This window comes from Lissotriton vulgaris, chromosome 10 (genome assembly GCF_964263255.1).
Source record: "Lissotriton vulgaris chromosome 10, aLisVul1.2, whole genome shotgun sequence".
Taxonomy (NCBI): domain Eukaryota; kingdom Metazoa; phylum Chordata; class Amphibia; order Caudata; family Salamandridae; genus Lissotriton; species Lissotriton vulgaris.
Genome location: NC_141698.1, coordinates 57,605,250 through 57,621,367, shown reverse-complemented (window position 1 = coordinate 57,621,367; position 16,118 = coordinate 57,605,250). Strand labels below are relative to the sequence as shown.

At 42.7% G+C, this 16,118-nt stretch overlaps 1 protein-coding gene across 2 annotated transcripts in view; it reads right to left on the bottom strand.

Moving 5' to 3' along the window:
- UBFD1 (ubiquitin family domain containing 1) overlaps positions 1-16,118 on the bottom strand; it is a 62,724-nt gene that overhangs the window by 44,479 nt on the left and 2,127 nt on the right. Inside the window, exons 2-3 of one of the 2 annotated variants that reach the window (XM_086940448.1) lie at positions 11,082-11,351; positions 4,854-5,062 (exon numbers count right to left, since the gene is read on the bottom strand). In XM_086940448.1, coding sequence (XP_086796574.1) covers positions 4,854-5,062; positions 11,082-11,334 — 462 coding nt within the window. In that variant the 5' untranslated portion in view covers positions 11,335-11,351. The remainder of the gene's footprint in view (positions 1-4,853; positions 5,063-11,081; positions 11,352-16,118) is intronic. The other variant, XM_086940447.1, reaches the window with a different exon arrangement.

Sequence of the window (16,118 nt, the reverse complement as noted above, 5' to 3'; positions counted from 1 at the left end):
GTGAGAAATTGGGGAGTGGACTGAGGGGGGACGATAAATGAGTACACAGGTCAGGGGAATCCCAAATGAGGTGGAACGGACTACTAGACAGTCTACAGCGGGAATAGGGGAGGAAGGTAGTGTCTGGAAGTGAAAATCAGTGCGGGTTATCAGGGCGACACCTCCTCCTGTCTTTCCCCCAGAGCGATCCATTCTAATGGCCGAGTAGGTCGGGGGCAGCATGGCTAGAAGGCTCGGAAGGGAATCATCCCTGAACCAAGTTTCCGTGAGAAACAATAGGTCAGGATGACGAGAGTCGAGTAGGTGGAATAGCTCAAGCTGATGCCCGACCGCTGACCTGGTGTTGAGGAGGATCGCGGTGGTGGTATGCTGGGGGCTACAGGGGGTGCACGGAGGGGTGTAATCGAGAGTAGGTGCTGGATGAGCAAGGGGTGGTGGGGCATGAGGCCGCTGGTGTATTAACAAATCAGGACGTGAATATGCAGAGGGAAAGCTGCATAGCCCGAGAGAGGCGATGCGCTCTAGCACTAGAGAGGGTGGAGGACACAAGTGCCAGAGGGAGAGCATGGCCGCCGGGGGGTATCTGATGAGTGGTGGGGCAGAGTGGCGGGCCCCTAGCCCCGGCCAGCCGCGGACGGGCGCAGACGGGCTTAACTCAGGCGCAACTCCGGCGCGCCTTCGTCGCTCCCGCTGCGCTCGTCCGCTGCGCTGACACATGCTGCCCGTATAAGTAGGGAGCAGCGTGGGGGGAGTGGCTACCAAGTCAACTCGGCTTTCAACCCAAGCCAAGATGGCGCCCGCGATCGCGGGAGCCCCTCGCCCAGCCCACAGCAAACTCCAGAGCCCCTGAAAACGTAAGTACGGGTTAGACACACCTGTTAACTTTGAGTACAGGGGCTAGACAATAAATGTACAGGTAACAGTTAAAAAACAATGCAGCAACTCGTAGTCAGCAGCGCATGAAGTTAAAAAGCGGAAACTGTGTCCACAGCTCCTCGGCAGTGCCAGGTAAGACCCTCTGCCACTGGGTCAATTGCTATCACCTTGCCGGGGGCCGGAACTGCAGCTAAGTAGGGAGCAGCGTGGGGGGAGTGGCTACCAAGTCAACTCGGCTTTCAACCCAAGCCAAGATGGCGCCCGCGATCGCGGGAGCCCCTCGCCCAGCCCACAGCAAACTCCAGAGCCCCTGAAAACGTAAGTACGGGTTAGACACACCTGTTAACTTTGAGTACAGGGGTTATATATCTGTTAAGATTTGGTTGAGGTCAACCTTAAAGGAGGGTACCATTGATTGGTATTCTATTTCCTGGCTGTGAGAAGCTGGCTTGGTATATGATGCACACTTATTTAAGTGGGCACCCTGCACCAATCCAGACTACCTTTATGGTGATTTTAGTGGTCTTAGAAAACCTTATAGAGCTCTCTAAGTGGTAGCTGTGGAGAGCATCCTTCAGGCTTAGTCCATATGGAGTGTAAAGCAGCTTATTTTTCCAGAACATAATCTTATAGGTATAGATTAAGTGAAAAAGAACCACACAGTGTATTTATAAAAATAGGTATTTATTATAAGACACTCACTAACATATACAGATATCTCCTAGCCGGAGATATACACAATGCACACAATACTTTGCAATAAAACAGGTAAGTAGCACGAATGCACAGGGGTCGCCAGGGGGAGACCAAACCATATACTAAAATAGTTGACTGCACCCAGAAGACGTATAAGTGCCGGGACCCAAGGTGAGTATCTAGGAACCCCACAGAGGTTGTGTGCAGTGGGGGAACACGACTGTGTTCTTAATACAAGTCAACGGGTAAGTTGCGGTAGCAATTTTAAAGGAGGAGGACACTTCGCAGTGGACCCTGAAGAAACCCAGTGGAAGACAGAAGGTTGAAGAGGCACCCCACTAGTGGATACCCTAGGAATCAGGATACCTACACCAGGGAAGCCATCTGCATAGGTGTGAAGTGGCATCGGAAACCACAGTCAAACTCAAATGGAAGACTTCAGGGAGATGCCACTGCTGGGGAAGGTGAAAGTGTCAAGTGGAATCCAAAGGTGGATTCAAGGTGAGAAGTACCTGCAAGCTGAGGGGATAGAGTCTATGCCACTTAGGAGTGACCAGGAGGCACGGAAGACGAATGCCCACCGAAGTTGGGTGTTGCAAGGGAGATGGCGGCGACCTTGGAGCTGCAGCTGTGAGGACCAGGCGATGCTGTGGAAGACCAAGAGACGCTCACCAGCTGTCCCACGTCGAATGTCGAGAGTTGAGGGGTCGTTGTCAGTCGGGAGCATCAACAAGCCTTGGCAACTACAAACAGCGTGGCAAGCGAAGGTGGTGCAGTGTCGGGACCAGCAAGGTCCAGGTGACTCACCACAAGCAGGGGATTCAGGGCACAGCCTGAGCAATCAGGGGAGCCCACAGAAATCAAAGAAGAGCCTCAACAGGACCCACAGGCTGGAGGCACTGGAGTCGCAAGAGGACCAAAGATGTAGGCCCACGGAGCAAGTGATGTGGTGAGGATGAAGATCTTGGTCGCAGGAGATGCTGGAGGTGGGGGCTACTTGGACCCCGAAGATCTTGGAGGAAGGAAGCCAACAAGCCTTTGCAACAGCAAGTTGATGCGGTGCACAGGGGTTCGGTTCCTGCGGCTCCGACAAGGGATACTGGCCTCAAATTTGGTGAGAGAGGACAGGGCAGGCCTTGAGGGATGTGAAGAACCACCACCTGTGTTGTTGAGCCTTTCGGAGTGCGTGGGAACCCAGGATCAGCAGACCGGTCAGCTTAGTTGCAGTGCCTGCAGAAGCAGGGAAGGGACTCCTTCACTTCAAGTGAGATTCCTTCAGGTGTCTTGGATGTCCACAGGCCTGGGAAGGTTCCTGTATGGATCACAGGCACAGACTTTGCAGCAGACGAGCAGGGCGACGAGACCAGGCGCAGCAGGAGTCTTCCTAGTTGCAGTCCTGAGGCCCAGAGCGAAGTCCGGAGTACCCAGACGGTCGAAGAAGTGGTGTCTTGAAATGAATCTGGTCTCACGACTAATCTAGGGATCCACCTACAGATAAGCCCTTAAGTACGCTAAGGAAAGGGTTGGGACAATTCAGGGTTCCCTCCCAGGGGAGGGGTCGGACAGTGGGAGGATACCCCAATGTCCTTTGTCCAGTCTCACGCCAGAGCGGGAGCCAACGGCTCCCTGAGCTGGTTTGAACTGGACTATGCAAGGGGGGCACCAAATGTGCCCTTCAAGCAGGCTGAGCGACGCTGGCAAGCACCCCTACCGACCCCAATACACTAAACCCTGTCTGGGAGATGGTCACAGCTCCCTGTGAAAGTATAGCTATTGTTCGGCCTTCCCCTGCTCGAGCTTGGCTCAGCAGCAGGAGGGCAGAATCGTGTCTCTGGTCAGCAGCAGCCATGCTGTGTTGTCTGGGTCTAGAAGACTGGTATCAGGAGCACGGAGGGCCTCCCGGAGGAGCTTTACAGGGCATGGAATCATACCTCCGGTGTGGGGGTATGATTCCAACATGTTTGATACCAAACATGATAGGGTCCGTTCCAGACAGTTTAGAAATGGTCATCGCATAATGACGCATGGTCACTCTATGTATTCTAATGGCTAATGCACATACAAAACAGGAGAATGGACTCCGGAGGTTGTAGGGGTGACCTGCTCATTCAGGGGCACCCTCACACTTAGAACTGAGCACCCTCCCTTCAGGATTGAAAGGTCTGATTTAGGGGTGACTTATAGGTTTTAAGTGCAGTGACCTTAGATAGAGGGAAACCTATATCTTTCTTAAGTGGCTCTAGCATCAGCTTACACAGGCTGCAATGGTAGGCCAGTAGTTACAGTTTGAGTGGTCCCTCATGGGTGGCATAATACATGCTTCAGCCCATGGTGTACCTATGCCTTGTGTACCTCGGTACCATATACTAGGGACTGATAAGGGTGCACAAGTGTCCAACCTGGGACATACCTCAATACTTACCAAACCAATTTAGGGGAAAAAGCACAGAGACAGGGGTCCTAATTAACAGGATTCCAGTCAGACAAATCAGAAACAGCATAACACCAGGCAGAAAGTGGGGGTACCCATAAAAGCAGATCCTACTTCCCTACACTGGCTGTGATCAACCCATGCTGCTTCATACCATTTTAGTATGGAAAAGCCAGAAAGAGCTTATGATTAACAGCTGCCTCTGTACCTCTCATACCCAGCAAAATGTAATACCACAAGACAAACATGCATAAAGAGCCAAGAGGGAAAGAATAGTGAGGAACTAGAGAGTGGTGAAAGAAAGAAGAATCCAATTTAAGTCTATGAAAGAAAAATCTTGGAAGAAAAGGCACAAAGGTCTCTATTAAACACATGGGTGAAGTGAAAGGGATTTTCAGGATTTGAACAGGCAACTAGTATCTACACTAATGGTGGTTTAAAAGAAATGATGATAAACATCAGCGGTGATAGTTGGGGCTGGGTTTCCGATTCACGTGGAAATATACAAAGTAGTGACTCAGAATTATTCCATGTTATAATTTTTATCAGCCTATATTGCTACTCTCAGAAATCACCTGAAAAACAGAAGCATAAAACTGGGAACAGAAAGGCCCCCATATATTACAACAAAGTGGTCATCAATGTTTATGTGTTACCCCAATAACTCTTATGATCATCTATTGACACAACAGAAGCAGAGCATTGTGTTCTACACTCCAGATGCTTAAAATGCGAAAAGATCATGGGACTGCATCAGAGTTTGAAGCCACTGCTCATCTCAAGACCATCAGACCTTCAGATATTGTCTGAGACGCTAGAGGAAGTGGAGCAATCAGCAAGGAAAGCTCACCTTCTGTCTACAGATGGGCTCCTTCTTGCTCTCTTCGGCCTTCACCTCCTCTTGAATGGTCTCTTTGGGCGTGTTTACAGCTAGAACGTCGTTTATGGTGGAACCCACGACCATCACCTTTGCTCCATTGGTCACTTTGAGCTCTCTTAGAGTTTTTTCTTCTGAAACTAGCCCCTTAAACATAACTTTCTGCATGGCAGGCGGAAGACCTAAAGAAGACAAAACAGCGTTGGCACTGGGAGCATACAGAAAATCCAGATCAGAGGTTAATTCATAGACTCAGTAGTTACTGGGCAGTATCTAGTGTAAGGACTGTCATTAGTCAACTATGCCCTAGATCAATAGAACAACTCTACTCAGATTGGATAGCTAGGTCACTTACTCCCTTTATGCACTTTAATCTCAGTATTGTGGGGAAAAAGTCCAGGTTTAATAATGAAGGGGAGGCGGGAGTTAGAAACTCACATGGAACAAAACAAAGTAAATAGCACTTAATGACATCAATACTCAGATGGCGTAATACCTTCACAGAAGAAATTATCTTATTCAGTCAAACAAAAGTAAACAACACCTTCAAGAAAACAAAAAATCCATCATTGTCTAGGGACGGAAGAAAGCCCCATATTTTTTTCCCGCTCTGTAATGTTACATTTTGTAGAAATTGGACCCTATAACCAGTATGACCTTATGAGTCTGGACTCATTGCACCCTGGGGATCTTCAGATGTTGATTGATGTCATCCCAGTAGAAAAACTTAAACTCAAAAGGGATTCCATGTTGTGCTATGGATTCAAGCTAAAGGCACATCAGTTCACCATATTCGATTATTACATTCATGGTGAATTTATTCAGACTTATTTTTGATGGTTCCAAGCACTAAAGAGGTTTATGATATGATTGAAATGCCATACGACATTGTCAGATTATTGAGAATGCATACGGTTATTTCCTCAGATTTGAAGCATTAACTGCTAACAAAAGAGAAAGGAAGACGACTGGTACACGAATGAACAAATGTTTAATTAACTCTGGGGACAAAAAAAATACCAGGTAAAAACTTTCCATCAAATATAAGTCTGAATAAATTCACTATGAATGTAATAATCGAATATGGTGAACTGATGTGCCTAACCTTGGTTCTAGATAAAGACCAGGACCACCAACAAAAAGTAATTGGACCGTCCTAGAGCTTACAAAAAAGTAAGCTCTAGGAAACCAATTGAATCATGTATATTAAAATTAATTACAAGTGTATATATATTCTTTCTTTGTATATACAGCAAAATAGGCCTTTTAGGTTAGTTTAAGCTTTAAAGAGCCAATGGGATAATAAGGTACCTTTGATCAAGAAGGTTGTTCTTTGTCACACAGGTGATCTATAACTTTGTAAATATTTAGATATAAACTGACATAAGTGTAATATACTGCATTATGTTGTTTTAGGGGTCACTGTCATATGCACACTTTGTTGTCCTGAAGATGGTCTGAAGGATTAAAACAATAGAAGACCGAAAAGTTGACTACATGGTCCATATCTTCATATGTTAATGTACTTTAAGTGACTGTTTTATTTAAGAAAGATATAGGTCCCTTTCTGTTTTTATTTGGATTGGACTTTTTTGCAGATGCATTATATGAAGAATTTTCAAACTCCTTGTTCATTTGTAAGCATTGAAATCAACTTGAGCTGTTAAAATGTACCCCATGAACTTATGAAAAATATAAATAAGAAAAATATTTTCTCACAAGATTATCAAGTGTTGACATATCTTTATTTTGATTATATCTCTTGAATAGCTGTTGTTAGTATTGATTATTAGAACATAATAATTTGATCAAATTTAAAGTGGAATGAAATTGGATTGATTCAAAGTTTGTAGGAATTGAAATTCAATTTTGAAACTGAAAAGAATTCACCTGAACAAAATCCTTTGCAGGCACCCTATACTTAATATTGCTGATGGATCACTGACATAATATAGAATGACAAAATATAGACTTACCGAAATATAGTCACCAAAATATAGAATGCCAAAATATCGAATTCCTATCTACAAACAGGTAAGTACAAAAATATTGAATCCAAAATATAGTCTGTAAAAAATATAGTCAGTCAAAATATCGAATTTTTTTAAATGTCTTAAAAGTAATTTAAAATTAATGAAATAATAAGTATAATTAACTAAAACATACTTAAAAATACTCAAATAACTTTAAAATTGATATAATTAATTTAAGTTATTAATAAAAAATTTACAATATTTTACCGTAGGATAGCAGGAAGGTAACATTTAATATTACCACTCCAGTGAGTGCAACAGTAAGGAAAGCGTTGGATAGCGTAGGGGTAAAAAATACTATTCCCACTCCAGTGAGTGCAACAGTAGGGAAAGCATTGGATAGCGTAGGGGTAAAAAATACTATTCCCACTCAAGAGAGTGCAACATAGGGAAAGCGTTGGATAGCGTAGGGGTAAATAATACTATTCCCACTCCAGAAAGTCCAACAGTAGGGAATGCGTTGGATAGCGTAGGGGTAAAAATTAATATTCCCACTCCAGAGAGTGCAACAGTAGGGAAGGCGTTGGATAGCGTTGGGGTAAAAAATACTATTCCCACTCCAGTGAGTGCAACAGTAGGGAAAGCGTTGAATAGCACAAGAGTAAAAATTACTATTCCCACTCCAGAGAGTGCAACAGTAGGGAAAGCGTTGGATAGCAGGAGGGTAAAAATTACTATTCCAACTCCAGAGCGTGCAACAGTAGGGAAAGCGTTGGATAGCGTAGGGGTAAAAAATACTATTCCCACTCCAGAGAGTGCAACAGTAGGGAAAGCGTTGGATAGCCGGAGGGTGAAAATTACTATTCCCACTCCAGTGAGTTTAACAGTAGGGAAAGTAATGATTTAATATATTATTAAAAATAAATTAAATATCAATCCCAATAAAACATTAATTGAAATTATTAACCAATTTAATATTATGTAATAATTAATTCGAAAGACAACTACATATTAGTTATTAAAAGTTAATAACCTATTCATAATTATTTAACAACTAATTAATTTTCAATAACAAAAACTAATTAATAATACAAAATACCAATTAAAAATTAACAGTAAATTAATTATCAATACACAAAAAGTATTTTTAACATGTAATTAATTACAATTACATTACTTCCCACCCTATTCCCCTATAAACCCACATCTCACTACAGAAAATACATTAATACAATTATCATAATTATCAAATATTTATTCAATACAAAATAATTACCAATTAATAAAAATTAATTGCCAATAGAAATTAATTACCAATTAAAAATTATTTAACAATAAATTTAAAATCAATACCAATGAATGAAAAAAATTATTTACTTCATTACAATTAAATTACTTCCCACCCTATTCCCCTATAAACCCACAACCCGCTACAGAAAATAAATTTAGAAAATTAACATAATTAACAATTAATCAATTAATACAAATTAATTGGCAACTAATACAAATTAATTACCAATTAAAAAACAACAATAAATTCAAAATGAATGCCAATAAATAAATATAAATATTTAATTAATTACAATTAAATTACTTCCCACCCTATTCCCCTATAAACCCACAACCCGCTACAGAACTAAAAAGCAAAATGTAATTAAAATTGAATAATAATTGCTAAAAAATAATATTTAATTTAATATAATTAAATTACTTCCCACCCTATTCCCCTATAAACCCACAACCCGCTACAGAATTAAATTACGCAAAAATTAAATAACATAAAATTAATTACTTAAAATACATTAAACATACATTACAAAAATTAATATACACTTTTCACACATATACTAACATACAAATCACTTTAAAAAAATTGATATTATTAAAAAATCGATATATTTAATGCCTATATTGTATACTTCGATATTTTGACTTCTATATTTAGAAAATCGATATTACTTACCTTAAATTCGATATTTTTAACCACTATATTGTGTCCATTCGATATTTTGTCCATTCTATATTTTTACTTCGATATTATGTCCATTCTATATTTTGGAATCGATATTATGACTGTTTACCGTTATTGATATTGCCCAAGCCCACAAGGGTTTATTGGGTTTTCCCACCCCTAGGTTTTTGTGGGAAAAGAGAGGCCTTCATTCTAGCAGGAACACCCCAGCTCTACTTTAAGCTTCAAATCTTTGACAAAGTCGAAATCTTTAAAACACACTAACTTAAGTCCCCAGAGGTCATCGTAACTTAACAGTCAAGGAAGAAAGCCTAAGTCAACCATTCAACTGCATTTTTCAAAACTTCAAACACTTCTACAGCCCTGGAGACCTGCATCATTTATTTATGCCCAGGTGTCCCAGGGATCTGGGGCAAGCAATCATAGGTCAGATAAGTTTAGACGAGTCAAGGTGACTGTTTTTTTGGGATGAACCACCGCCCAGCACAGGCAACTGCTGAAGCACTGACCAACATAAACAGATGAGAAGGGGCAGAAGGGAAGGATTAATTCGAGCCACATGACATCTGCTATATCTAAAGTAAGCAGGCTGGCTGCCTTCTCCACTGGTTTCATGAGGAAATTCTATGGAGAAGTATGTGCATGCTAACATCTCCACGCAGGACACAGAAAACCTCCATGAAGGACAACCAACATCATGTGCAGCAACCATATGCGTCCCCATCTCTCACTCAGGCCCGGGGGAGATAGATATGAACAGAACACTTGAAAATGCAGCTTCCCCATGCCTTACACACAAGGAAGGCAAGAGACCAAAGTTATGGGCACTGGACTGGCCTTTAACACCTTGGGTGCTATGGGTTTTCCCGCTGGGTGCTGAAGATCCTGGATATACATTGTTCATGACAAAGCCAGCTCGTCATAAGCACAGGGCAGGTAACACCCATGACGAGCTGGCTTTGTCATCAGCACTGAAGGGGTTAACAAAGGACAACCAGTAAGCTGTACAGCCACATGGGTTCAGGTACAAAGGTGTGTGCCTCGTATTACAACAGCAGTCCACCTTAAGCACAGGCCAATGTAGTGGTAATAACCCACACAGTGGATGTCCACCTTCCTGTCCTGCCTCAGCTACGATGGCCAAATTTAAAGAAATAGATGTATCATGCCCAGTGGACTTTCACAATTTGTAGAGTATGGTGGTGGCAAACAAGGCTTCAATAGGAAAACAAACCATATAACAGCATGGGTGACCATCTCTTCCAAACATTGCAGAGAAATTTCGTCCCAATACTGACCCATGATGCATAAAAGAAATCCCTATAGTTTAAGCACTGGAAAAGTAACAGTTATAATAAGACAGTCTAGTAAACTGTACATTACAGATAACTCATATACACAGGGGCCATGACATTCAATGAGACGAGGAACGATAAAGAGAGTGACACCGTCATTCTTTTCTTTCTGATAGAATTAGTGATCTAATTCCACCAATTGATGGAGTCAACATTAAATTGCACACATAGCCAGTTTTTCCAAGTGTACAACTCCGAAATTGTCCTAGTCATCTTAAAATGTGGACTGACTGTTTCTCCAAAACAAGCAATCTGAAAAACACATTCAATTGTTTTAGTGGTTGCCTTTCACTACATGTTCGGTGATCTGGGTATTCAGAAGTAATTTTTAGAACTCTGCATTGAGTGATACTTTACAAATGTGGTTTCAACTTTATTTGAGATGCAAACGCACGTTTCGTCCAGGGCAGGATTATAATAGAGTGCCACATTTCCAACAATTTAGTTTGTGAATTATGCTGTACAGTAATATCATGAAAGGCAAGACTCAAAAGAAGAGCGTGGTACACTACACAACTCAATATAATTAAAGATTATGGGAAGCAGGCTTCAAAAGAGGCGTGCCGTGCATTACATAGGTCAATGTAATGGAAGAGGCAGGCTGCAGTACATGAGTGAGGTACAGCAAAACAGCAACATTAGTACACTGGAAAATCATCAGAGGTAGGCTGCAGGAGAAAAGTAAAACAATAGTGCAGTGAAAAAGCACCGAAGAGGTCGGAGAAGGGGGATGTCAAGGAAAGGTAGACAGTCGGACACAAGTAAAAGAGCATACAGTCTACAGAGGTTAGTACTGCAATATCATGGCATGAGCCACCTTAGCAGAAATGGGAGGCGCAACAACAGCAGTATAAAAGTGTAAGGTAAGAAATCACAGAAAGAGGATTGGATGCATCTTTACCTGTGAGAGAATGGATCTTCTGCTTCAGGCTTGCTCCTGTGCTGTCCATCGGAAGTTTAACATCATATTTATTTTTGTTCCAAATAATCTTGAATTCAACAAGTTCCTTGTCGCCCTCAGTGTCTCCACCATTACTGACTGAGGCCTGGGAGCTCTCGCCATCCGCCTGGGCCTGTGCGACCTCCGTGAGCGGAGTATTGCAGTCTCCGATCTCCCCACAGCAGTGCTTGTCCTTCTCTGCATCAGCTTCCATTCCCAGCTCTTCACTGTCTGCCAAGAAACAAACATTTGGAGATCAGGACTGGGGAGACATATATGCCATCACATTCTGAATGGATCGAGGAGGGATATACAACAGTCAAAGGACGGTTTACAAACTACTACCAATTGAGCCCCACCTTTACCACGTGTTCGGACACATTGCTGCATGTAACCTTTTCTCTTGGAGTACATTTTAGAAGTCTGTGCCGACTCAACGATACCTTACCCCCGAAAGTTATGACTTTTAAAAATCATGAACACTCTCAAACGGACAATTACCAGGCCCCTGCTACCAAATTAAACCTATGGCAGCAGGGCAGACTACATTCATGGTATGTACAATGGCCTTACTAATGTTGGATGGTTTCCATTTTCTCAGCAGGAACTGTCAGTTTGTTTGAACAACAAAAACGTGGAGATGGTGCTAGACTGATTCCATGCACACCCTCTGGATATGTTGGCCGATAGTCCTACTAGCTCACAGTGCCCACCTGATCACCCCTAAAACTAGTAAGTAATCAATGGTTTGGGCTACCTCATAACATGACAACCCTGACTACCCAAAGAATTGTGGTAACAGATCTAGAACCATTTTGCTCAGTCACTCGTGCATACACAGGAAGATATACAAGACATACACAAAGGAGCTTTTCAATATTTATTGAACCATTGTGATTTTTGTATAGAATGTATGGGCTGCAATGATTAATAGACAGAAGCAGTTGAAAGTGATTAGCAATATGAGGAAAGTGAGATCCCTAGCCTAGTGGCCTAGGGCGGATGTTCCACATGAATCCCCTACTGGATGATCCAACTCCCCATTACCTGAATGTGAGTGTATGTAGGCCCCCTGTATTGGTCACTAGTTGGACATCCCTTCTCGCAGAGGGTAAACAGGAATCAGCTGGGCTGAGACTCTGACAATAGCAACCTCGCAATGACAGCAGAATGCTCCTCTGGTCTTAACATAGAAATGTGTGTGTATTTATAATAACAGTATCCATGCTTTGTGTCGAGGCTTCAGCCAAGCTGACATTGTTCATTCTCCTTTGAATGCCATGTCACCTCATGAATGAAGAGCATGCAACAACATTTGCACAATGTGTGTTCAGACCTTGTACTAAACATTAAAAAATTTGTGATAGTATACTTACTCAGAGGAATCATAAGCAATGTGATTTCAGGGAAACTAATCCTGCACTGTCACGCAAGCAAATGTGTGCCAAAAGTCATCATGTGGTAAAGAAGTCAAATTTAAGAAACGTGTTCATGTAAAATAGCAGTGTTTCTGGCCAGACCTAGCTTAGCCATGTGACACTAAAGGATTTAAGTACTAGACCACATCAATACAAAACTCTCCTACATGCTAGCAGAACTTTTAGTTGGAGCTAGGAAACCAAGCATAACTCTTTAAAACAGCCCCGATGCCAGTGTAGACTTTACACATCTAACATAAGGCTTTCGAGTACTTGATTAACAAGGTCACCAAATACAGACCAACAAGGACCCTCTGCTCAAAGTTCCACATGATTAAATGCGTGAGGGATGGTTCAATAGATTTCCTTTTGGGTCGCGTCATCATGGGCTAAACACTAATATGGCTGGCATCTCAAGAACCTGTACTTCTGCTAATATTAACATTTCATTGTATAATAACAAACCCAAACACACCAAGCTCAGTGACAAAATGTGGCCTCAAAATAGATGGATAGTGTGCTGTCAAATGTATACAGTGCATGACTCAGTGAAACTCAAGTGTTATCACAGTCGTGGCCGGTAAAAAAGTAATCAAACTATTTGTATATCACAGTGAGATAAAAGCCACGAAAACGTGCTAATATTCATAAACTCTGCGTGGTGACACATAGGACTAGGCTGACAATGAGTTACAGAAATGCTCTTGTATTGGCATATGAGGCCTCTCAGTTCCAACGCCTCGGATCTAGAAACGTATACACAAATATGCCCTTCGATTAAGTGTTCCTTTCTGTTGTGCACCCATAGCGTTTCATTAAAACTTTAAGGACTCCGAGCCAGGGCAATAGCACTTCCTGGTAGACATTTCCAAATTGGGCAAGAGATTTTTTTCTACTGGAGGGACAAGCAAGATTAGTTTTGAATAAATCTGGATTAATTGGAGTATTCTGTGCCCCTCTTAATGGACTGAAAAATCCCAGGTGCACTAGCCAATTGGCAATGTATCAAAACACAAAGAAATGCACTTTCTGGCTAAAATAAAAAAAAAATTTAAGATGAAATATCCATGTTGTTCGCTCTAATAATATGCACTAAAAGCATGAAATAAACATACCACACTACTCGCTCTATACTGCGACCAGTAAGGTGATCATGTAATTTTTTATTTTCTTTTTTAAATGAAGGTTGATGATAAACAAAAAACATAATTATTAGATCTGTGGTTAGCAGTGAGTTTTTCTCGTCAGGCAAGATTTTTTATGAAATACTGACCAGAGTGTCACATGCTTGAAGGAGGACTGTGGTGCCAGAGAAGAGTTTAAGCAGAACTGGTTCCCAAGACAAAAACAGCCATCACATGCATGCAGGCATGGAAGAGCTCCACTAGTACCAGCAGACGTTCCTTTTCCTCAGACTGAACTCACTGTCATCTAGAGCTGGGCATCAAAGCCAACTTGAGCAGTTAAAAAAAACTACTGACACAAGTATGAAGCATTTTCTTGTGGTCTTTGCGAAGTCGATGATCACTGGATAGTATCCTGTGGCTTACAAAAGAGGTCTCAAACCGACCAATAAAAGTTCAATCTTATTGGATAACCATAGTACACTCTTTAGGGACTTGACTTTCCTACGTTTACCTAGGAGGCGTTACGGGTTAGAAAAGGAGATCGATTTTTCTTTTTACAAATGTTATTGACAGATTGCACACATTTCGCAGTGCTCTGCATACCAGAGATAACGGCGGGTCAAATATACATCATCAATTGGTTGGCAATCTACTTTTCTATTAGATTATATATAAGAATCAAACATAACAATTCTAGGCCCCCCTAACCGTCCCTCACCCCAAACTCCCCCCTCCCAGTATCAGACCCACCCCAGTCGCACAAATCCGTCACTTGTCTCAAATACATTATATGCTGAACTGACAACATGTATGCACTCTCCATCCTAGCCCCTTTATGCCACCTCAGAGTAGTCCTCCCGTTCCGCTGGGGGCTCCAGCCACAGGCCCCGAAATTCAGCCCAATGTTTCCAAATCCTATAGTGCTTGCGTGGGCATCCTCGGGCCACAAAGATCGGTTGCTCCATTCCCATACAAAAATCTAGCTCTCTCTTCCACGAAATCACTGAGGGGGCCCGTGTATCCTTCCATGCTTTGGCCACGTCTCTCTTGGCCAGCGTGAGACCCAGCAACAATAAATGTCTCTTATAAATATTACCCCCACCCCTTCCATCACATGTAGTAAACCCAGTTGCAGTGTACGGGGGAGTTCCCACCCCAGGATCTCAGGACATACAACCCCACACCCTCTTCCAGAACCTATCCAGAGAGCTACAACTCCATACCGTGTGTAAAAAAGTCCCACTTCCTGGCCACATCGGAGACAGTCTGGGGATGCAATCAGACCAGCCCGCCACAATCTCTCTCTGGTGAAGTACACCCGATGCAGGAACTTGAACTGGATAAGTCGCAGGCGCATCGCTATTGCAGCGCCTCTGGGGGATGCCAACGCCTCCCTCAAATCTTCCTACGTCCCTTTCTCAAGACTCCCATAATTTCTGCAGCGATGAGGAACAGTGTGTAATTAAAGACTGGTAAATGCAAGATATTTTTTTTGTCTCCAGATCTCCCATAAACACCTTCGCCTCCAGCGGGCTGAGCTCAGGAAGTGAGTCGAGGCTCTCCAAGCTCGGGGCAAGGGCATGACGGAACTGGAGGTATCTAAAAAATTGTGACCGAGGCATGCCATATTCCCGGCTCAGATCCTGAAAAGACCTAAGTGTCACTCCTGACAGCACGTTTCCAAGCGTCGGGTGTTCCGATGTTATCCCATCCCCGGAACCCCTGCAGTGTCGCCAGTCCAGGCAAACGCCCATTACGCCACAGGGGGGTTTCCCTAGTTATTGTGTTCCACCATCCCATGCGGCGCAGGGCCAGTCTCCAAATCTGGAATACCACCTGAATGGCCGGTGGTAGCAACTTCCTCAACTGCGCCGAGTAATAAATAGTGTGCAGAGTGTTGGACCCCATAAGGCAGCGCTCCAGGGCGTATGCCGGGTCCCCCCTGTCTCCATACCACCACTCATTCAAGACCAGAAGATGGGAGCCTTGGTAATATGAAAGAATATCAGACATCAAGAGATAGATCTTGCCAGTAAAAAACATTCCATTAACTGAATGCCCAGCCAGTATGATACATTTGAAAACGGGAAGTATGAACTACCGCAATCATTGTTCTTTAGTGTAAAATGGACTTGCTAGCTTTTAAAGACCTTTGATCTGATGGTCTGGTGTTTGAATTGACTGGGGTAACTAAGGGACTCGTCAGGTCTTTCAGCATGGTTTACAAATAATGTTTTGTTGTTTCAAGTTAGAGGGACAGCAACGACAAACATAAAAGGATACGTGTAGTATTATTGCTATGATACGTCCTGTGTTCTGTTTCAGTGGCTCTGGGCACAAGGTGAGATCCACTAAGGGAGCTGAAGCCTCATCTGCTAAGATTTAGTGGCAAAAGTAGAAAAATAACGTCCTTGAAAAAAAACGTCATCAACCCAGTGAAGCCAATGGTGCAG